This window comes from Belonocnema kinseyi, chromosome 3 (genome assembly GCF_010883055.1).
Source record: "Belonocnema kinseyi isolate 2016_QV_RU_SX_M_011 chromosome 3, B_treatae_v1, whole genome shotgun sequence".
Classification (NCBI taxonomy): domain Eukaryota; kingdom Metazoa; phylum Arthropoda; class Insecta; order Hymenoptera; family Cynipidae; genus Belonocnema; species Belonocnema kinseyi.
The window spans coordinates 92,461,863-92,486,464 of record NC_046659.1 but is presented as its reverse complement, the minus strand read 5'-3'; the positions used below and the strand labels follow the sequence as shown (position 1 = coordinate 92,486,464).

At 29.2% G+C, this 24,602-nt stretch overlaps 1 protein-coding gene across 1 annotated transcript in view; it reads right to left on the bottom strand.

Moving 5' to 3' along the window:
* Positions 1 to 24,602, bottom strand: part of LOC117169938 (CREB-binding protein) — a 54,171-nt gene that overhangs the window by 14,080 nt on the left and 15,489 nt on the right. The window contains exons 7-17 of the mRNA XM_033356447.1: positions 23,648 to 23,761; positions 23,434 to 23,568; positions 19,918 to 20,394; positions 13,577 to 13,742; positions 13,154 to 13,330; positions 12,833 to 13,066; positions 12,458 to 12,688; positions 10,030 to 10,149; positions 9,636 to 9,937; positions 5,024 to 5,437; positions 1,388 to 1,407 (exon numbers count right to left, since the gene is read on the bottom strand). Coding sequence (XP_033212338.1) covers positions 1,388 to 1,407; positions 5,024 to 5,437; positions 9,636 to 9,937; positions 10,030 to 10,149; positions 12,458 to 12,688; positions 12,833 to 13,066; positions 13,154 to 13,330; positions 13,577 to 13,742; positions 19,918 to 20,394; positions 23,434 to 23,568; positions 23,648 to 23,761 — 2,390 coding nt within the window. The remainder of the gene's footprint in view (positions 1 to 1,387; positions 1,408 to 5,023; positions 5,438 to 9,635; positions 9,938 to 10,029; positions 10,150 to 12,457; positions 12,689 to 12,832; positions 13,067 to 13,153; positions 13,331 to 13,576; positions 13,743 to 19,917; positions 20,395 to 23,433; positions 23,569 to 23,647; positions 23,762 to 24,602) is intronic.

The window sequence follows — 24,602 nt, the reverse complement described above, 5'->3', positions numbered from 1 at the left end:
TAGAAAGTCATTTGTAAAATAATAATTTCGAAGATAATCTAACAAGAACAGAAAATTATTAACATTCCATGAAATAATTCAGATTAATACTTCAAGGGGAAGGTAATAAAATAACCATTTTTGTAACTCCATTCTTCTCCCGCTAACATCTCACGTCTATGAAACACGTTTTTTGTATCAGAAAAAAAATCATATAATTACTGATTTTTGCATGAAGCATTCCAAAGGTGCTGCAATGATCGTATCAAAATTCAGTAATGATCAGATTAAAAGTAAGCTTATATTCAAGCTTTACAGTTAACAGATAAATCAAACGAATTTTCAACTACTAAAAACTTCAAATTTTATTTCAAAATCTTGTTAAATCTAGAAGTTATTTTAAATGTATGCAACTTTTAAATTATTTTTGAAATGTTTTTCGAACTTCTGAATGTCTTTTGAAATTAATAGAATTTTTTGTTCAACTTTTTGAAATTTCGCAAATTATAAAAAATCATGTTAAAATATTCTAGACTCTTTTAACAATTTTGGAAATCTTTTAAAATCTTTTTAAGTATTCTTTGTAAATAATATTCCAAAATAAAAAATGGGTTTCAATTTTCCTAGGAATCTAACGAAAATTTTTTTATTCTTTTGAAGCCTTTCACAATTTTTAAAAAGTTTCTCATTTTTTTTAAATCTGCAAAAATCGACATTTTATTTTAAATTAGGCTGTGGCTATTTGCACTGAAATTTCGGTTCGACTAGCCGAATTTTGTTGGTACAAACTTCGTTTAAATTATATGAAATCATTTCAAGTTTTCAATTAATTTTCAATCAACTATTTAAACATCTAAATTAAAACATTTCACTTAGACACTAAACCTTTCTTTTTGAATAACAATCAAAATAGTAACGTTCAAAGCTCAAAAGATATTCGAAATTTTAACGATTTAAGTTTTCCCAGATAAAACAATTCAATTTCAAATTGTTTATTTTTAAATATTCGGTTTTGATTTATTCGGCTTGAATAAAAAGTGAAATATTGATAAATATAAAATAATTATTATTGTCTGTAATAAAAAAATTTTAAATAACATGAATTAATATTTTACACTGAGCCAATATTTTTAATTTAGTGAAAGCGTTTAGTTACAAAATACATTTTTCCGAAGTAATTTTTTAATTAAAAATAGTAAATATATAGTTATAGTAATAATAGTAGTAATAATAAGCTTAATATTAATCCGATCATTACTGAATTTTAATACGATCATTGGAGCACCTTTGGGATGCTTCATGCAAAAATCAGTAATTATATGATTTTTTCTAATACAAAAAACGCGTTTAGTAGACGTGAAATGTTATCGGTAGAAGAATGGGGATACAAAGATGGTTATTTTATTACCTTCCCCTTGAAGCATTAATCTGAATTATTTCATGGAATTTTAATAATTTTCTGTTCTTGTTAGATTGTCTTCGAAATTATTATTTTACAACTGACTTTCTATATAAACAACAGTAGATGTGAAGCCAGAAGTATTTTGGAGGCATGTCAAACAAAAGGTTTAAATTCACTTCAGAGCTTGATTGTAAGCTTAGTTTTAATCCGATCATTAATGAATTTTGATAAGATCATTGGAGCACCTTTGGAATGCTTCATGCAAAAATCAGTAATGATATCATTTTTTTCTGATACAAAAAACGCGTTTAATAGATGTGAAATGTTAGCGGGAGAAGAAAGGTTCTCATACAAAAATAAAAATGACTATGCTTGACTGTAGTAACAAGCCCGTTACTCTCTCGCTTCATGCCCTGGGAAATGCAGTTCGAAGGGTCCCAGGCACATGGAAGGAGTTGAGATTATTTACGATGGGTGCATTATGTTTTCTACCGTTTGAAGAAAAAAGTGGGTCTGCAGGAAATACATTTCGAAAATTTGCGGATGCGTTGTTAAGACATAAGGAAAGGTAAATGACAAAGTCCCTACTTCGAGAAATGAAAGCAACTTCTTCAAATTAAGCGTTGAAAAAGATCAAAATAATTTTCAGTATTAAATAAATAATATAGCTACAACGAAATTATCGATATTGCACGGTAGCTTACCTTCAGCCAAGCTCGAAACAATAAACTGCACTCATAAATGAAAAATTAATATACTTCCAAAAATGTTCAATCTTTTCCATTTTTCGGGCAAACTATTCACTTTATGGCAATATTTTATATAACCTTTTTTATTCAGAAGAAAATTTAGAGTGTTTTATTATATAACTATTTTTGCTCTAAAAACAGCCGTTTCCAAGGAAAATCTAGAAACATGAAATAATCCGCCATATTGGAAGATGGCGACTCGAACCCCCCCCCCCCCCCCCCCCCCCCCCCCCCCCCCCCCCCCCCAATTTACTGAATTTTGGGAGGTGTTTCCAGACCCCCTAAGGAAGCTTCCTGATAACTAAGTTCATTGTTATAAATTATTTCCATTTAAGCCTCCTCATTCAGCTTCGTTGACTGGCCTAGTAACCGAAACAAGAGATCCTCCACGTAGAGTTGACACACAAACTCACGTAGGCTTGTCACCATTAGGTATTTTCACTTCAACCGTGAGCTTACTTCACTTCGGTGAAAACTGAGGGTAAAACAATGTACCAAATGCAACAAATAAAAAATATTTTTAAAACACACATATATACAAAAAATTATTTTTTAAAAAGATATTGGCAAAATAGGGCAAAAATGGACAGGGTAACCAAACGAATGAATTTTCCAATTTCCCTGACAGAACTGTATTACAAAAGCGATTAAGGTGTCAATAATGTGCCAATCAAAATAATGAGAAAAGCCAGGAAAATGCCCTATATATGGCAGTATGGATTAATTAAGTAAAGGACATGTATTCAAACTGTCAATAAATAAATAAATAACTACAAATAAAAAACTAAGAACCCTGACATGTGGTCACCCAGGAAGTATTAATATTTGCAATTAAAATATTGTTTTAAAACAAATTAGATCAATTTCCAAGCAAAAAACTGAACTTTCAATTAAAATAATGAATCTTCAATTAAAAAAAAAACTCAACCAAATAGGTGATTTTTCAATCAAGAGCATTATTTTTTTAAACATAAAAGACGGTTCTTCAACAAAGTACACGAATTTTTAACTAAAAAAAAAATCCATTTTCTACCAAGAAAGTTGAATTTTAAACTAAAAACGTAAATTTTATATTTCAAACTAAAGGCGAAATAGTACATTTTCAGTAAAAAAAATCATTTTTAACCTATAAAGACGAATTTTCAACGAAATACTTCAATTTTAAACTAAAAAACAAAAATTTTTAAAAAATGTCTTATAAAATGATAAACCTTCAAGAAAAAAAAAGAAAGTTTACTGATTTATAAACTAAAAGGAAGAATTTTCGATGAAAATTATTAATCTTCACTACAAAAACTGAATTTATAACCAAATAGTTCAACTTGTAACAAAAAAGCTGAAATTACAAATCAAAGAGATTAATTTTTCAGTAAAAAAAAAGTTGAATCTTCAACAAAATATATACATTTTCAACAAAACGAAAATTATGAATCCTTCCCCCAAAAAATGAATTTTTAACCAAATTGTTGGATTTGTAACCACAATGATGAATTTCCAACCAAGAAGATTTTTTTTCTATCAAAATAAAATGTTTTCAGCAAAAAAAAAATTCAACCACGAAGATTAATTTCTACAAAAAAATTAACTTTTAACAAAATACGTAAATTTTTAAGCAAATAGTTACATTTTTAATCATTTTCTAATAAAAAAACAAATTTTTAACCACTAAAATTAATTTTCTATAAAATACATGAATTTTGAACTAAATACTTAAATTTTCAACTATAAAATATAACTTTTTAACTAAATGTCGAATAATTAAATTTATTTAAAAAAATTAATTTTCAATTAAACAAATAACGAGTTTTCAACAAAATATTCTAACCAAGAAGATTAATTTTCTAACAAAAAAAACACTAATTTTAGCAAAATACATGAACTTTCAGCTAAAAAAGATTAATTTTGAACTGAAAATGGAACAGTTAAATATTTAATTTGATAAATTAATGTTTAACCCAGAAAACGAATTTTTAACAATATAATTAAATTTGCAACCAACAAGATTAATTTTTTCCGGAGAAGACGATTTTTCATGAATAATACCTAAATTTTCAAATAAAAAAGAAGTAACTTTTAAACACAAAATGGAATAGCTTTTTTTCTTATTTGATTTTGAAAATCGCGCGTTTTTCACCACTTCTGGTTCCGGTTCAATTGTAACCAATCAAAACAGTGGGAAGTTGTGTCAGAACTCTACCAGGGTGGCAACAAGATTGAATACTACAATTAAAAAACTAAGGATCGAATTCTATTTTTAAAGAATGTACATTGAGAAAATATGTACATTGATATTAGGAAGTCCTTCAAAAATAATATTAAAACATATTAATTTCCATTTTCTCTGACAGCTACTTCATTTCCATGAGCAAATTTTTCTCCCCTGAAATTTCCTTGATAAACTTTTTTCCCTCTGATATTTCCCTGATTTCTAAGACATGGCGCCACCCTGTACCTAGAGTAGGGGTCTCCACAATCCACAGGTGCAGTGTAACCTGGGATCGCTCGGCCTTTTTGAAGATTTACCATTTTTTTTCAACGGGAACATGAGAGGAAATTTAATGACCCCTCGAGAAAAAAAATACTATACTACATAATTAAAATAATATTAAAAATAATAAAAATTAGTGGTAAAAATAAATTAAAAGCGTTCAAAATGCATTAGTACTTTTAAATAATAATAATTATCAATTTTATTCAAAATGTAAAATTTAAAAAGTATAAACCTTTAAAATTGAATTATTCGAGAAAAACAAACTTTTAATATAAAAAGGAATTTTTAATTTTAATAGAAAAGTTTTGAAAAATGCTCTCGTAACTGAAGGAAGACCCTTTAGAGACACCTGACCTAGATGATGTCAAGCCGAAACAATAAAAATCAAATAAACAATAATACCTTGGTGTCCACTGGTCCATGGAAATGAGATGCGTACTTCCGGGATTAGCCATAGGTACCGGCATTTGTCTCTGCATTGGAGGTGGAGGCATTACACTACCACCCTGGCCGCCGACACCAACTCCGACACCAACTCCTCCTCCAGGAGTGACTTTTCCGTAGCCCACATGAGGAGCTTGCTGCCTTGCCGCTTCCTCCTGTACCTGCTTAACGACTTGGAGAACGTGTGCAGGTGGAGTTTGCGTGCCAGGCTTCAAACCGATTCCAGATTGATGGGGTGATGGCAAATTCGTGGGACTCATGCCAGGTTTCATCGCGACTCCGGCACTCATACTGGCATTCGAACTCTGCTGTGCACTTTGTATTGCTCCAACTGGGCCTGTCGGTCTAGTATTCATCACAGCCATTCTCCTCCTAGAAAGAGACAATTTCATTTAGAATTTATGTTGAATTTTATGTTAAAACTCGCACTTGGTTAAAGCCGAGATTTTGATCACTCTTGAAATTTGATGTGAATTCATTGAATACAAAGGGTACTTATTGTCACTCTCATAGGGTACCTTTTTTTTCGTTCAAAGGGTAAAAACAAATTCAGGATAAATTTATAAGACTTCAAAACAATTCAAAGTAAATTCAAAAAAGTTCGATTGATTTCCCTAAAATTGGAATGAATTTAAAGGAATTTAAGGGCGAACGAGAAGAATTCAATGATATTCAAGAATCTTCCAAGGTGAATTACAAAACAATCCAAATGAATTGAGAACAATTTGAAAATATGAAAAAACTTAATTGAATTCAGTAACTTTGAAATGAGCTTCGGAAAAATTCAAGGGAACTCAAAGGATTTCGATGAAATTCCTGAGAATTCAAGGTGAGGTTAAAAGATCACAGGATCAATTAAATAATTTTTTTTAATTAAACAAAAATCCATTAAATTAGGTAGAATTTAGTAAATTTAAAATAATTAAAGTTAATTTAAAAAATTCAAGAAAATTTAAAAGAATTCAGCGTGAATTCCAAAAAAAATATGTAAAATCACTCCAAATCTTGGGAACCCCACTAATTTCTAATTAAAAAAGTAATTAATGACTACAAAATAATTCAAAAGAATTTAAATGAATTAAAACGATTTTTTTAAACCGAAAAAATTCATTTATTTAGTGAAATTTCAGTAGGTTTAGAAGCATTTAAGGGAAATGAGAAGGATTTGATGAAATTCATAAAAAAATTAAGCAGAATTTAAAAAGCAATCAACTGAATTGAAAATAATTTAAAAATATTAACAATTTTTTTAAAATCTACTTTCTTAAGTACAATTGAGTAAATTTAGAAGAATTAAAAATATTCAAGGGGATTCCAAAGAATTTACAATAATTTAGGGTAAATTAATAAGAGCAGGATTGAATTAAAAAAATTTTAACCACTTAAACTCTTGGAACCCCTACTAACTTCTAACCTAAAAATTAACTAATGACTATAAAACAATTCAAAATAATTCTAATAAATAGGGAAAATTGAGTGAATTTAGAAGAATTTAAGGCAAAGAAAAAGAATTCGATAAATATCATAAAAAATCAAGCTGGATTTAAAAAAGCAATCAAGTAAATTGAAAACAAATTTTAAAATAAGCAGTAATTCTTTGAATTCAGTAAGTTTGAAATGAGTTCAAAAAAATTTAAAGAGCATTCAAAAGAACTTTATGAAATGTTTACGAATTTAGGGTGAACTGTTAACAAGTCTTCAAGGTGAATTAAATAAACCCTTTTTGAGAATCCATTGATTTGAATAAAATTGGGTGAATTTAGCAGAATACAAAAGACTTTAAAATAATTCAGGATAAATTAATAAGAATTTAGGGTGAATTCCAAATAAAATTGCCAAAAATATTTGAAAAACTCTTCAAATATTTGATATCCTACAAAAGTCCTCACTTCTTGCAAAAGCAGTTAATAATTTCTTTGTAATTTTTTAAAATAAAAAAATAATTTTAAATTTCTTCAAATCTTTGAAACCCAACAAAATACCTCACCTTTTGTGAATATATTCTGTGAAAACTACTCAAATATTTAAAAATCCCGTTAAATTCTATATTTCCTGAAATCCGAGAAAATATATTAAAATACAGTGAGAGCTTTACAATCCCTTAAATCATTGAAATCCTCAGAAATCTTAGAAAATCCTGTCACATCTTTTAAAATATCCATATCTGCTGAAATTTTAGAAAATTCTTTATCTTAAAATATTTCAAACGCTTTAAAATCCCTTCAAATTATTGAAATTAATAAAAAATTTCTTGGCATGTTTTGAAATTCTCTAAAATATTTATAATTAAAAGCTGTTGAAAATGTCTTCGATTTTAAAAGTTTAAAAAAAAAAAAACCTAAAAACTTCAAAATTCCGTCAAATTATTGAAATCTATTAAAAATGTCTCGGAATCTTTTAAATACCCTCAAATATTTCAAAAGAATTTAGGAGAATTCGGAAATATGTATAGACCTGAATTAAATAGTGATTAGCCATGAGTTAATTTATTGAAAGAAGTGACTAATTTAAACTTTTAATTTTAAAAAGTGACTTGAGAAAAAAAAGCGACTAATAATAATTGTGCGGCACCCCTGATTATTTTGTACAGTTAATTTTTACAGAAATTCCCTGATTTTTGCTATTTTTGTTTTATTTTATGGGCTGCAAAGAGGGCAACATTGGGACCAAGACTTGAAAAAAAGAGCACTTTAGGAACCTGAACTGAATATAGGGCAATAGGGAATACAGGGATCAATTTATTTTGTTGCTTAATTATCCTATGTTAACATTTATAGTAAAATGAAAACATTAGCTTAAATTTAAGCATTTATGTTCGTCTCATTAGACACCAGAATGCTATGATTCGCAGACAGGTAACACTGAGACACTGCATATTGCAGACTTCACAGTCTTAAATGGTAAAAAGAAAATGGGGAAATAGGCGGGTTTTCACGAAAACAGGGGTTACAGAACTTTTCATCTAAAAAAAAGCGTATAAATAGACAATTTTGTAACAAAATAATGGAATTCTCAGCCAAAAAGATGACTTTTTAACAAGAAGATCAATTTTCTACACAAATAAAACTGATTTGAAACAAAACATGAATTTCTACTAAATAGTACCTAATTTTAATTCCTAATTAAATAGGGCAGTTTTCAACCAAAGTGGTGAATCGTTAAGAAAATAAATTTTGAACAAAGTAACTCAACTTTTAACCACGTTGTTAAATTTTCAACTAAAAAGATGAATTGTCCACCAAATATTTGAACTTTTAAATAAAACAATGAAACTTGAACGAAAAAAAAGATAAATTTTTCATAGTAGTTAAAATTTAAACCAAGTAATTGTTTTCTTTTTATTCAAAAAGATAAATTTGCAACAGAAATGTAATAGTTTATATTTAAAAAAAAAAGAATTAATTTGAAATTAAAAAAATGGAATTCAACCAAAAGACGAATTTTCAATAAAATAGTTTAACCCTTAACCAATACAAATTAATTTTCAAGCAAACAGTTACATTTTTAATAAAAAATGCACGAATGAGTATGAACATTCAAGCAGAATGTTAAATTTACAACAATAAAAAAAACGAATTTTCAATCAAATGGTTCAACAATCAACCCACAACGCCAAATTTTCAACCAAATAGTTAAATTTGTAACTAAAAAAATCTAACTTTTCAACCAAAAATGAAATAGTTAAAACTTCAGTGAAAAAAAATTTATTTAAAGAAAAAACTAAAAAAATTAATCTTCAACAAAAAAAAGTTTTTAACAAAGTAGAACCAATTGCAACCAAGCAGTTTAATCGAGGACCAAAAAAAGCTTACTTTCTAACAAAATAGTTGTATTTTCAACAAAATAATTCTTCTGGTGCTTCTAATCAACGAGGAATTTATTTTTGAAAATTATTATTTTAGTGTGTGCGTATTGGACAATGCTTCGTGCCACCTTACATTTTGCACTTTTAATACGTCAAAATCCAAATTTAAGAAGTCAAAATTGAACTATTTATTAGGGTGATCAGAGAACAATTTAAACAATATTTAGAGGTGGCCCATCGCCTTTGAAGTTCAAGAGTTTAATCACCAAATTATTCATTTTTTTAATTTGAACGTGTAATATCTCCTTATTAAGGATTCTCAAAATCCATTTAAAAGCATTTTTTCAATAAAAAATCATAATAAATATTAATTACAGTTTACCTAAAGTTGCCCCAAAATATTGCCTATCAAATATGAAACACTGTATATTATTTAATAATAATAGTATCACTCGAGCAACTATAAAAAGCTCCGCTTCATAAATTGTTGCACAATTTTTAAATTCTACTTAAACAAAAGTCAAAAGAGTGACAAAAGAGTCTTTTGTAAACAAAATTTTTAGATGCACTCTTGACTAAAGGTGTCACATACCACCCAATTGGATCTTCTTAATGAGTGCTAATAATTCAGTTCACACCTAAGCGAAGTAATAATAAAAAGGGGGAAAAACGGAGGGTATGTTTGTTGAAAACGTGAAGAAAGAGTGTAAAGTCTGAAATGGTTTTTGTTACTTGAAGGCTACTTTTTTTAAAGTCAAGACTCACCTGAGCAATTGAGCTTGTTGAAGTCGTGCTTGAAGTTGTTGTTGCTTCAACTTGTGCTTAATATTGGAACAGAAGGGTACCAGACATTTGGCTTCTTGGCAGTGCTTCGCATGATAGCAGCACAAGGCCACCAGTTGTTTGCAGATAGGACAGAATCCGTTGGTCTTTCTTTTGCAAACCTTGGTGTGCGTCACGACTCTCTTCATCTTCTGGCAGCTTGGCAGTCGACAGTTCGCATCTCTGCATTGACACGCGTGTATCAATGATTGAATACACCTCTGTATCGAAAGTTTCCGCGCTTCCTACAAGGACAATACAAAATAGTAACCATGAATACGAGGGCGCAAAAAAAAAACAGTCAAAAAATAAAAAATAATAAATAACTAAAACCCACCTGAGGATTGGCCTGTTTCGCATCTGCGGGCGAAGAACCATCGTCCAGATCGAGTCCAAGCTTCTCCATGTGATGAGGATGACCATCCTTCTCTTTACAACTTATACACAAGTCAAAGTCCTGGAAAAAGTAAGAGTTAGTATTGAAATTTCATCAATTAGTTCCCAATTCAATTGGAACTATATCAGACTTCCCAGTCCAAAATGCTCTCATAACAGGGGTTATAAAGGGGGATTTTTTATGAAAATAAGGGAATAGGAGCAAAATTTCTTTAATTAATCTAGGTACCATATGGAATTCAATTTTCAACACAATATATTAATTCTATACCAAATAGTTGAATTTTCAAATAAGAGTATTAATTTTCTGCCAAAAAGATGAATTTTCAACAAAATAAATGAATTTTCATCCAAGAAAGATCAATTTTCAACCAAAAAATGTAAAGTTAATATTTCAACTAAAGAAGATTTTAACTTTTTTAAGTCAACAACAATTAAATTCTACAAAAAAAAACACGAATTTTACAACAAAATAGTTGAATCTTCAACCAAGACATAATTTTTCACACAAAAAAAAAAGAACGAATTTTCTACAAAACATTTTGAATTTCCAACCCGAAAATATGAGTATTTATCTAAGTTTTTATCATATAGTTGAATTATCTACCTAATGGTAGAAGACTTTCCTTAAAAAAAAAAAAAACTACAAGCTGAATTTTCAAACAAATGGTCTAATTTTCAAACAAAAAAGATACACTTTTATCCAAAAAGTTTAAATTTCGGCCAAAAAATATTAACTTTTCACAAAAATGTTCATTTCCAAAAAAGGATTCATTTTCAATTGAAATAGTTGAATTTTCAAGACAACAAGACTAATTTTTTTACAATAAAATTGAATTTTTTATTTGAAAATATAACATTTAAAACAAAAGTTTATTGTCAATCAAATAGTGGATTTTTCTGCCATAATATTTGAATTTTCAATATTATTTTTAATACTGAAAGACGAATGTTGATCTAAGAAGACGAATTTTCAACAGATAAATTGAATTTCCGACCAAAATTATGATTTGAACAAAATAGATAAATTTTCAATGAACAAATTGTCAAATGTTAAACAAGACAGTTTAATTTTCAACCTGCAACTATGAATTTTTAAGATAGAAAGCCTACATTTTTTATAAGACCATTGAGTTTTCAACAAACAAATTTATTTCCAACCAAGAACGATGATATTTTTACTAATAAATATGAATTTTCTATACTCAAGACGAATTTTCCCGAAAACAATGGAATTTTTTACCATAAAAGATCACTATTTAACCAAACATTTGAATTTTCAACAACAAAAACATTAAATTTTCAACTCGAAAATATGTATATTTATTGAAAAAGTTTCAATCATATGGTTGAATTTTCTACAAAATTGTTGAATGTTTAAGGAAAAACGACTCCAAAATGAATTTCCAACCAATTGGTCTGATCTTTAAACAAAAAAGTTTAAACTTTAGCCGACAACAGTTCCATTTTCAACCAGTTAAATTTTTAAACTAGAAAGACTATATTTTTTATAAGGCAGTTCAATCTTCCACAGAAGAATTTTATTTTCAACCAAGAAAGATGAAATTTTTACTCAAAAATATGAATTTTCTATACTAAAGGATAAATGTTCAAAAAAACAAACAATGGAATTTTCGACCACAAAAGATGACTATTTAACCAAATATTTGATTTATCAACAAATTAGTTGCATATTAAACCAAACAGTTTAATTTTAAATCAAATCGTTTAGTAGAATTTTGAACAAAATAATTAAATTTTAACCTACAATGGCTGCATTTTCTTTTTGAGTTTCATTAATTCAGTTCGCATTTAAGGTAGTCCGGCTATTAGATCGATCAGATGAAAAATCATTCAAATCAGTTTTTTTTTGCGAAGCAATGTGTCCTCTTTCACGTAATGCCTTTTTTGGGGGCCCTTTCCACGGTTAATTTTGGCTTTAAAACACTTTGAATATTGCTAGGAAAACTTTTTTTCAGGCAGAAAATACAATCCAAAATTTGAATTACTGCTCGAGTTACTGAATCGAATCAAATCCACATTTAGATTTATATTTTATTATTATTTAAAAAAACATTTTATTTATATTGATCAGCATACAAATTTGCTACCTAATTTAGAAATTGATATCCTGGCCAAATTTTGTATTTAATTCCAAATTTCAGAAAAAAAATAATGGACATAGCTTTGACTAGCTTCCCCAATAGCCGGACTACTTCAAGCGAAAAAAAAACACCGAAATGAAACGTTAGGTTCCTCGAAAACACAAGGGAGAGAAATAGAGGAATTGAAAAAAAGGGAGAAAAGGAGGAAAAGTGTAAACTCTGATACACGAAAAAAATATATATTAGTTTACACGGTATACTCACATCACACACAGTACAGTGGTATCTCGTTTCCACGTGGCTCTTGCAATTATTACAGGTATACACAAATTTGTCCTGGCCTTGATTGTGCAACTCGTACAACATAGACATGGAACTGAACTTTGCTCTCCTCAAAGAGGAGAATTCATAATGTCTTTCCCTCGCCATTGTCAGGAAGGCGTCACGTCCGTCCATCAAATCGCAGTTTAAAACGGGGTCTGGGTCTTGGATGGGCTGCAAATAAAATACAAATAGAGTCAGGATAAAAGATAAGAGACCACGAGGAATATCAAGTATTGAAATGGAATATATCAAGCACAGGAATACAAAAAAAAAGAAAAGAAAAAAATAGGAATAGAATATCGAAACGAGGCTCACCGATAAACTAGCTGCGCTCTGTGCACTGTGTAACCTAATCACGAAGAAAACTTCCTTATGTTTTTCCATCGTGGCAAAGATCTTAGCCGAAAGATCATTTCCAGTTTGGGGAGTGTTTGATTTTTTGCTATTTTTCCGTTGATTCGCTTTGGACTTGTTCGACTTCTTCGCCTTTTTCTGACCCTTTTTCTTTCCGTCTGGACCAGTCTCTGAATCTTCAGACAGCGAGAAGATCTAGATTCCAAAAAAAAAGTTAAATTCAGCAAAGAATATTTTTGACAAAAATTGAATAATCAAATAAACATATTCGGAAAAACTTACAGCGTTTGCAGCTGCCGCAGCCGCTTCCGCAGCCTCTGCTTGTTTCCGCTTCTCCTCTTCCTCTTGATCCAACTCCTTTATACTTTCTTCCAAAACGTTAGGCCAAAAGTCACCTTCGAAGTAGGGCAAGTCCGCAGCAGACGAGAGTTTATCTTCCATTGCTTGCTTCAGAATATCCTACAAGAGAAAACATACTTTTAAAACCTGCTCACTCACTAACATATTGAGTTTTTTTTTTTTTTTAATAAAAATGTTACCTAATTATCCAATGTTTAAATTTATAATAAAATAGAAACATTAGCTTAAAGTCAGGCTTTAATATCAGTCCCGCAAGACACCTGAAAGTTATCATTCACTGACAGGGAACACTGGGACTCACGAAAAACTGATTTTACATTTAGACAAGCGATTTCGAGTACAAACCTTGTAATCCAGGACTATTCTTTCGTTAAAACCCTTATCTAGCATTTTCTTGTACCACTCTTGCAACCGTTTAGGCTTAGGAATTTTTTGCTCCTGAGGATGACAATGGAATATATAGTCATCTCCTTCCGAAGGTGGGCACGCCCAAATATGAGCCATGGTATACCTAAATAAAGAAATTTGTTTAAAAAAAAAAAAAAACCAAGAATTTTTTACAAAAATAGATGATTACAATGAACAGGGCTGCCGCAGACGAATGTAAGCTAAAAAGATACTAAAAATGACTACTTAAAAAAAAAAAGAAACCAAGTTCAAAATTGCTAGAATAAATTTTACAAATAATATTCAGAAAAATTATAATTAATTGCATTATAAGCTGAATAAACCTTGGAAATTCAAATACCGTATTTATATTTCGATGCTTTACAATGGGAAGTAGTAAAATACTAAATTATAAAATAATATATTAAATTTAATATTACTTTTAATCTGGACCTAACCAAATTTGATTGTTGTTCATATACAGTTTGTCAATTTGATAGAATTTTGTTTGCAGTTGTGAGAATTTAAAATTTTTAAACTCGCAACGCAATTTATGAAAAAATGTTCTGATTTTTGCTTCAATGTGCTGTGGTTTCTAAACTGATATAGATATAATTTTTAATTTTGATTCTAGTATTTCTTTAGAAACTCTTTTAAATGCCTAAATAAATAAAAATGCGGTTAGAACTGTATGTTTCTCCAAATAATAGAACATTAGCCTGTCATAAATAAGTAAGGAGGATATAAATCGACATTTTGAAAAGACTATCAATAAATTTAAAACAGTTCCCGATAATGAAAATTTTTTATTTTCATAAAATACCATTAATTACCGAAACATTTTAAAGAAACACAAGTTCGAGAAAAGTGCCAAGTTTAAACTAAAAAAATACATTTTCAATCAAATATGGAATAATTAAATTTTCAGTTTAAAATATTTGCAGAAAAAAAGTTGAGTTCTTAATCAGAGATGGAATTTTAACTAAAATTATGAATCTTTAACAAAAAAATTAATTTTTAACAAAATTGTTGAATCCTTAACCAAAAAAGATTATTAACTGTCAACCAGTTGCACTTTTTAACAAAAAATATGAGATTTTTACCAGAAGACATGAATTGTCAACGAAAAAGTACATTTTCGACCAAGAAAGCTAAATTTTCAACTAAAAAGTTGAATTTTTAACAAAAAATCTGCCCGCTTCGCGGGTAAACCCTCGTCGCGCGCTGGGCGCGCGGTTCTCTTCGCTCGCAAGTTTGAGCGCGTCTGGGGCGCGCGACGGTTAAATCTCGCGCTTCGCGCTCGATAATAGGTTACCTCGCGCTTTGCGCTCGAACATAATTACACCTCGCCCTTCGCGCTCGAATATTTATTCTTTGCATTTGGAATGCTTGAAAAAAAATTTATCAAAAAGATGTATTTTAGATGACAATATATATATATATATATATATATATATATATGCGTCTTCATATTCTGAATTGTCTACTTAATAAAGTATAGTCAAAGATTAAGTTTCTCAAAGCTTTGTAGGCTCTGACGTACACATTCTCATCGTGACACTGGCGCTGCGCGCTCGATTTCCGACAGACATTTGTAAACAGGTTTTGTTGGATTCTTTTTCTCGTAACTTTCGTCGTTTTTCCACACATTTTTGTATTTTATTTTTTTTTCAACGTTATTTTTCACGAATAAAACAAAAACTACGCGTCCTGTCAAGAAGTGATTCTTAACGAAATTGTAGATCTTTTTGGGATAACCATTTTTGTTAATTCATCTTTTTTCGTATCCTACATAGTTTGTCCACAAAATGGAATTTTTTATTTTCCATTATTTTTTGGACAATCAAAATTTGAATTTTCGATCTTTGAAGAAAATCCAAAAATTGGTTATGATAATCTTGCAGGGCTTTCAAAAAGAAATGTTTTTCTTCTCTTGACTTTTTTTCATATCGTGCGTTTTTCGGCTTCACGAACTCGTCCTTTCTTTTAGGACCTAAAAAAAGTGTGTCAAAAATGATTTTGATTCGTTCATTTTTTCGAGAGTTATCGTTTTTACGGACGGACGGAGGGACGGACGGACGGACAGACAGACGCCATCGTGAAAACCTGATTTCCGGATTCAGGGGGTCTCGAAACGTGGAGATCCGTTGAAAAAGTGTGATGTCAAATTTCCGACAATTCTAATACTTTCTCAATCATAAATTATGAGAATGTAGAAAAAATGCCTTTTCTACCAAAAGAGATAAATGTTAAAAAAAATATGCAGCTAAATTTCCAACCAAATAGTTGCATTATCAATAAAAAAATATAAATTTTCAATCAAATGGTCGAAATTTCGGACAAAAAACTTAAACTGCAAACATAAGCAGCTGAATGTTCAAGCCAGACATTTTTTTAGAAAAATGCTGAATTATTAAAAAAAAAAGATCCCGTTCCGCAAAAAAAAAAACTTTTTTATCAAAAAACGAATTTTATATCCTAAAAGGCTGATGTTCAACAAAAAAAGATCAATTTTTGACAAGAAAATATGATTTTTTTAAAAATAGTTGAATTTTTAGTTTAAAAAATTGTACATAAAAAATTAAGTTTCAACATAGCTCAATTTTCAAGAGTAGAGATGAATCTTTAAAAAAAGAATTTAACAAAAAACGATGATTTTTCAACAAAATAGTCCAATCCTCAACCAAAAAAAAAAATTTTTTTTTAGAAAAAATGGTGCATTTTTAATTAAAAAAATAATAACGATGAAATTTCTATTCAAAGAGATATATTTTCAAACCAGAACGATGAATTTTCAATGAAATAATTAAATTTTCAACCCAAAATCAATTTTTAAGAAAGTAATTCAACTTTCAATGAAGTAGTTGAATTTTCAACAAAAAAATATGATTTTTCAATGAAATATATAAATTTTGATCATTCAACCAACAAAAATTTTAATTTAAAATAAATATCAAGTGAATGTAACCCAAAAAAGTCAATTTTCGACATAAAAATTCATTTTTAACTCTGGAAAAATACTTTTCTGACAAAGACATCAATAAAGGAGGAACTTTCTATAGAAAAAGGCGAGTGTTCAAGAAAACAGTTGAATTTTTGGCCCAAAAAATATGAGTTTTTAACCAAATTCTTCAATTTTCAACCAAATAATATCATCTATTCAAAAAAGTTAATTTCAAAATTTGACAGTTGAGTGAACGGTTAGGAAAAACCATTCAGGGGTTATTATACAAATTTTACTTACGAAATCTTAAAAGCTTAATGTTTTCTTACAAGTGTTCTTTGACAAAAATTTTAATACTTGAGAACTCTAGATAGGCATTAAGTTTTTTTAATTTCAAATATAATATTGCATAATTTATTATTTTATGTCTGGTTATTTACGTTTCATAAAAGTCTATTTTACTTTAAGATTTTTTTCGAGGAAAATATTCTTTATAACTCTACTGTTTTTAATTTAAAAATAATGAAATAATCTTTAGATTCAGTATTTTATACCAATTTTTTTAATTAAAAAAAATTGTTGTAAGTATTTTAATTACACAAAATTTTATTTAAAAAATGGAAATAGCAGAGTTTTACCGAATGTTTTCCCTGAAAAAGTAAGCTATTATTTATTCAAATTGATCCATCTTTCAAAAATTGATAAGAAGCGATTTTTCAAAAAAATTCAGTCATGAAATACATTTTTTGTAAGTTAACATTTTTTTTCAATTTAAATGTTGTTTTTTTTTTAATTACATTATCAGGAATATTGTTTTGATTGTGAAAATGAGAGAAAACGTATGTTTTTCAGAGATCTAATTTTTGACACGAGAAGTTCCTTAATAAAAATTTAACACAAATTGATTGACTCTGGACAATAAATATTAAAAGTGATTTTCCATTATATTTAATTTGCTTGGGAAAACAGGCATACTATGAGTTACACTTTAATCGTCAAAATATCCTTTCATATTTAATCTTACCTATAAACAGGCCTCACAATCCCTATGGAATAAAATATAGAGACCAAAGGGTACTTATTGAGACGCTCATAGGGTACTTTTTTCGGGCTCAAAGGATAACAAATTCCGGATGAATTCAGAACAATTCAATTTACATTCAAAAGAATTCAAATTAATTGAATTTTTTTTATATCCAAAAGAGTCCATTGATTTCCATAAAACTGGAATGAATTTAGAGGAACTTATTATAAAAAATAATAATTCAAGGAAATTGATAAAAATTCAAGGTGAATTGTAAAAGAAAATCAAATTATTTTTAGGAATTTAAAAATATGAAAAAACTTAATTGAATTCAGTAAGTTTGAAATAAGCTTAGAAAAATTCAAAACAACTCCGGTGAATTGGAACAATGTTAAGAATCGCACAAATTTTAATTCATTACAATAAATTTTGTTTAAATTTAGGGAAATTTAAAATAAATGATAAGAATTAGATGACATTTACAAAAAATCAACCTGAATTAAAAAAAGCACTCATGTGAACTGAAGAAAATTCAAAAATATGGAAAAATTAATTGAATTGGATAGAATCCTCGAAATCTTCGAAACCCTACAAAATCCTTCATGTCTGATGAAAAATTCTTTGAAATCCATTAAAATATTAAAATCCCTGGATACCCCTTAAAATTGTTTAAATATCTTGAAAATGTCTGGGAATCTTCTAAAATACCCTAAAATATTTTAGTCTTTGGAAGCCTTCTAACGACTGACATAAATAAAAAAATCTTTGGAAACCGTTCGGAACATTTTAAAGTCCTTGAAAACGTCTGCGTGTCTTTTACAATACCGTGAAGTATTTCAAATCCTTTCAAAACACATTAAATTACTGAAATCAATAAAAAAATTGTTTTTAATCTTTTAAAATAATCAAAATTATTTTTTATTCTTTACACTCCTCTGAAATTTGGTAAAGCTCTTAAAAACGACATGGAATTTGAAAAAAAGACATTAAAATATTTCAAATTCTTTAATCATATTATCAATTGATCCGCGAATCAATTAAATTAAAAAAATTTCAAACGAGCAAAAAATCCATTGAATTAAGTAGAAAAGGGTAAATTTATTAGAAATTCAAGTGAATTAAAAAACTTCCAGTAAGTTCATAAAACTCGAGTGAATTCCAACGAATTCAGGGTGAATTCCAACTCTCTTCAAATATTTAAAACCCTACAAAATACCTCACTTCTCATGAATAAATTCTTTAAAATGCACTAAAATATTATAAAATTCCGTGATATTCTATGATGATGTTTTCTGAAATCATGGAAAATGCATTAGAATACATTGAGTTTTAAACTCCCTTGAAATCATCGAAATCCTCGGAAATCTTTTTAAATATTTTCAAGCATCATGCGCCCTGTAAAATCGTTCCATATCTTTAGAAATTCTAGAAAGTATTTTATCCTATAATATTTCAAAAGCTTTAAAATCACTTCAAATTAATGAAATTAATTTTTTTAATCCTTGAAATCTTTTAAAATTCCCTAAAATACTTAAAATTAAGAAATTAATAAATCGTTTTAAATGAATTTTTTTTCAAACTGCCTAACTCAAATAGGGTATCCAAAGGGACCAAATCTTGAAAATAGGTTACTTTAGGGATCTTAACGGAATATAGGGTACAATAGGGAATATAGGAACCGGTCTGTGAAGCCTCTGTAAATCTTTCTGATTAGAGTATCTATTTCTCTTTCAATATCGATTGCGGTCTCTCCTTTTTCAGTGCGATCAATTATTTTCAATTTTTCTTCCAAGAGAAGTTTTTTCTTTTTCGGCCAAGAATGGCTAGCCATGTAGTAATTAGTAAATACTTTCAATTAAAGGGAGGATAAAGAATTAACCTCATAAGTATGTTACATTGAATGTAATTTTTTTCAATTATCTTAACGCGCAAGCATTTTGTTTAATGCATGCGCATGCATATGTCGGCAGAGGGTGAAAAGCAAGTAGGGGATGTCGCGATATCTGGTAGTATAATAAGTGGGAGGGTACTGTACAACCAAAACAGGTGAATTTTTAGCCTTAAATTTAATAATAAGTAGATTATTCAGCCAAAAATTGGTTCTAAAAAAGAATATGCAGTACACAAATGTGGAAGAGAGAAATAGGGGAAAGAGCGTGAAGTCGTCTCATCTTGAATAGAATTCTCAATGCATAGAGATTACTATAGATTTTAGACATGGATCATTAAAAATTTTTCGGTTTTCTTGTTTTTCTTCTGAAAAAAAACAAGCTGGCAGCTCTGAATGAACTGTAGGAGCTCTATTTAAAATTAAAAATTGCCTCTACTTACCCTAGCTGCTTCGCATAGTCCAAATAACCAAGAAGGATTTCGTGGTAGACTGCTGTTCTGAACTGCCTAGGCCTGAAGAAATGCACAGAGTCGAGATATGCAATGTAGACTCGCCTCGTATTCGGTGGCGTGCACTCACTTCCGTATTCTTGGACATGCATACCAAAGAAACAGACGTCGGTTCCATCAACTTCCTCGAAGGCAAAGAGGGCTTTCGCTCGATATGGGAATTCGCCCGGCATATCGCCGTTTTCCACAAATCGACTTCTCATTCCTGGCTTAACTTCAACTACTTTATCACTGGAAGCCACAACTCTGATTGCCACCTCGCCTGCTCCTGCTTCTTTCTTTTTAAGGAAGTTGTTGACGCGCGTCTCAATATAAGTCCCTAATTTTGTTACTGGCAGCCGTTTAGCATTGAATTTATTATCTTTGCGTTTCGTGGCTTTCTTTTTCAGACAGTTATCACAGGTATATCTGCAAAAAGAATTTACAAAGTTTTAAGATACAGGGCAAAGGTTAACATGTATGCGGTATTCAAATTCTAGTTTAGTGTTGCTAGAGAAGGCTATTTTCCCAATTCCAGAACTTTTCCAGATCGCCTAATTTTCCAAAAACTTCTTGCACAATTATTTATCAATTATTATACAAATTTTGGTCAATTGCGTAAATTATAGTCATAATATTTTTTAAAAAGAAAAAATCAATTCGCAAATTTAAAATACGCTGCTAAATACTGAAATATGTTGACTACAAAGTATCCAGTTATTTTTTCAAAATTCTATGACTTTTCCAGGTGTTTCAGAAACCTTCAAGAAGGCTGTAGTGAATTTGAAGCAAATTTGAAGGCAAAACTGGAATATTTTCGATCTTCATGAACCCTAAACTTTAAAATTTGCTAAAAAATTTACTATTAACTCTAGGAAGCTGGAAATGTACATGCCGGTAAAAAAAATAAACTAAGCAGAAGCTAGAAAAATGTATGTCGATGTCATAAAGTAAATTTCAAAGGTGATGAAATGAATTTAAATTTGAGAGAAACAAAAAAAAACATTTAAAAAACATAACAAATTTTCATAAAAGTCACTGTTTATATCGGCAATCAGTTAAAACTAATTGTAACTAGTTAAAACGCGAAAATACCAGGAGCATTTGTCAAAACTAGTTTAAACTGAATTCGGGTTAAAACGGTAACACATAACCAATTTCTAAACAAAATAAATTTCAAAGGATCTGTAATGAATTTGAGGGATATTTAAAATTTTCGTAGACCCCAAATTTTGCATTTTCTAAACATTTTATTGGCCCTAAAAGAAGCTGGAAATGTTAAGCCCGACTAAAAGTAACTAAACAAAAGCTAACAAAATTTATATCTGTATCATGAAGTAAATTTCAAAGGTGATTAGGGATCATCCTTAAACTACGTTACCAAGTTTGGGCAATTTTGCCCCCCCCCCCCCCCCCCAAGTAACGTAGCCTTTAGGTGAAACCCGATTTTACGTTTATACTGATTTTTTGTGTTTCTAGCGAGTCAAGTTCCCATAATGCCTATATTGTCTATGTGAGCGTGTGGTGAATTTGTAAAGTTCGGTAATAAATCAACAATTAAAAATAAAAAAGTGATTTTCAAGGTAAGTTTTGAAATGTGCCTGATTGAATTTCATGTGGCAGTTAATCCGCGTATTATTGAATTTTTTAACTAAGGAACGTAAATTTTTAACCAAACATGGAATATTTCAACTTTTAATTGAAAAAGTTTAATTATTAAAAAAACTAATTTTTTACCATATAGTTGATTTTTGTTACTAAAGTATTGAAATTTTAGGACAAAATGACGAGTTTTCTATACAAAACAGTTGAATGATTGTTAATTGTATACCAAAAAAAGACAAATTTCCAACCAAATTCAAGAACTCTCAAACGAAAAGCTGATTTTTCGACTAGAATAGATGTTCAACAAAAAAAAAAACGATTTTTTTTAAACAAAATAGTTTTATTTTAACAAAAAATTTAACGTTAATTTTTTTAAACCATTTTCGATAAAAAAATGAAATAGGTAAATTTTCAAATTCCAAAGCAATTTTTCAACCGAAAAAAAAGGAATTTTCAACAAAACAGTTCAATTACCAAAAAGAGATGAATTTTTAACTAAATTCAAAAATTCATAACCAAAAAGTTAAATTTTCAACTTAAAAAGATGAGTTTTTAAAGAAAAAGGTCCATTTACTATCAAAAAAGACGAATTTTCAATCAAATTCAAGAATTCTCAACTAAAAAGTTAATTTTTTAAGTATTTTACCTTTAAAACCAAGTTGTTAAAGTTTTAACTAAAAAGATTAATTTTTAATTTAAAATATTAATTTAATACCAAAAAAGACAAAATGTTAATAAGATTCAACAGTTCTTAACGAAAAAGTTAATTTTTCAAATAAAAGCATAAATTTGTAAACAAAAAGATAAAGTTTCTACTAAAAACATTCATTATCTGGAAATGTAGTAAACGCACCATATGTACTTTTAGAAAAAAATTTCTCTAAATTCTAAAAAATTATACGTGTAACGTTATTTTGACTCTACCCGTTATCAAAAGTGGCATTTCAGTTTGGAAAAAACATGGGAAAGTTTCAAAATTTTATAAAGTACAAACTTTAGTGAATATAGGTAAACAAACGAAAATTTTAAAATTTCATAAGCCTCAAACTTTAAAATTCAGAAAAAATCCATGTTGTTCTTAAACAATTTTCAAAATTTTGATCTTGATACTTTCCAACTAAAAACATACATTTTTAAATGAAAATATTTATTTTCTACAAAAAAAAAATCATCATCTGGAAATCATCTAAAAATTTTACTAAATGTACTATAAGAGAAAAAAAATTATCTAAACTCTAAAAGGTTATACGTGTAACGTTATTTTGAGTCTACCCGTTACCAAACATAGAATTTGAAAAACATAGGTAAGTTCCAAACTTTTATTAACTACAAATTTAAACAATTTCCCTGTCGTTCTTAAGCTGTAAATTTTGAAACAACCTAAAAGTAACTATGCCAGAAGCTACAGAAATTTGCATCCTGGCCATAAAGTCAATTTTGAAGGAGCTGTAGTGAATGGGATGTGAACATACGAAAATTTCAGATTTTCATGCACCTAAATCCTTCAAATTTTCTAAAAATGTCCCTGTTGTCCCTAACAATCTAAGAATTTTACATCTGTCAGGAAACTAACTATGCAGAAGCTAATAAAATTTTCATTGATGTCATAAAATCGAATTTAAAGGTGCTGTAATGGAATTTGAGGAAAACGTAGGAAATTTACCAAATTTCATAAACCCCAAACTGAAAAATAATCTGAAAAATTCCCTATTCAGCCTGAATCAGAAAAAAAACGTGATAAAGTAACCTGTTTCCTCAAAAAAAAAAGCGAAGAAAATCTTAAAAACTGTAGAAAGTGACACAATAATTAGTGGGCTAAAAGATCAAAAAAATTAAGGTTCAAATAAAAAATTTGAAACTTACCCTAGGGGCCAAATACTCTCCATGTGCAGAACACAGATCTGATGCACTTTTCTCCCACAGTCCGTACAGTAAACGAATGGTTCCGACTCCAAATGGTCGTTTTTCATCTCCTGGAACTGTTCTTTCTTGATGGCACTGTAAAATAATTGCAATTAACACCTGTTCTCCTCTTCTCAACTGATTAACGTTTTTTTTTTAATTGATAAAAACTTACGTCTGCGGTTGCGTGGGATCATCTCCAAGCGTCACGGTATCACCGGGAATGTCGTTGAAACATTTCTGACAGAAGGTATATCTGTCGGTAAGAAGACCAAGTGCCTTTAGACCACTGTTTTTTTATTCCCAAAATGTGACAAATCCACAATCCAAATTCACCAATTTCACACGTGCATCATACGCGAATCCGTTAGATCGTCCATTTTATTATGTTTCCAATTAGAAAAATAGCGTTTTCATAAAGACGCATGCAATATATTTTTTTTGCCCATATTAGTTTTTTATTGTTTTGTTTTTTTGAAACGTCAGGATTCCGGATTCAGTCATCCGGATGTTGAAGAATCAATTTTCGTGAAGTAGAGTCGAAAAGAAGCAAGGGGCGCAGGCAACACAAGAAGTAAGCAGCAAACGAGAATTTGTGTGCACGTACGCAACCCGTAGAGCGAAGGATACATATGAAAAGAATAGTGCCAAAGTTAGGAATGATGAATGAATAGTAATACGTTTTTCAAGGTATTTTTGTAGGGAATATGCATAGATTGCAAGAAAATTCAGAAATGTAAAAATTAGAGTAAAATATTGCTAAATAAAGATATATTATACAAGTAAATAAAGGAACACGAAAGTTGGAAAATAAAGTAGTCTTGTCGCGTGAGACTCTTAACGAATGAGATGTCTCAATATATATTCTGTACCCTTGCCTACTGAAAGCTTTATATACCGAAAAGTGAAAAATAATAAAACTATAAAGAATATTTCACCTCGCGATTTATTGATTTTCGGTTTGTGGTATTTGTAACACGAAAGTAAAAATAATAAAAACTAAACTATTCCCATTTCATGCAACTCTATTACCACGAGACCTCTGTTTTCTATTTAAATAGTCAAAAATCAAGAAAAGAAAAAAATGTATTCCAATCTAATTCATGGATACAAAGGTCTGATGGTACATA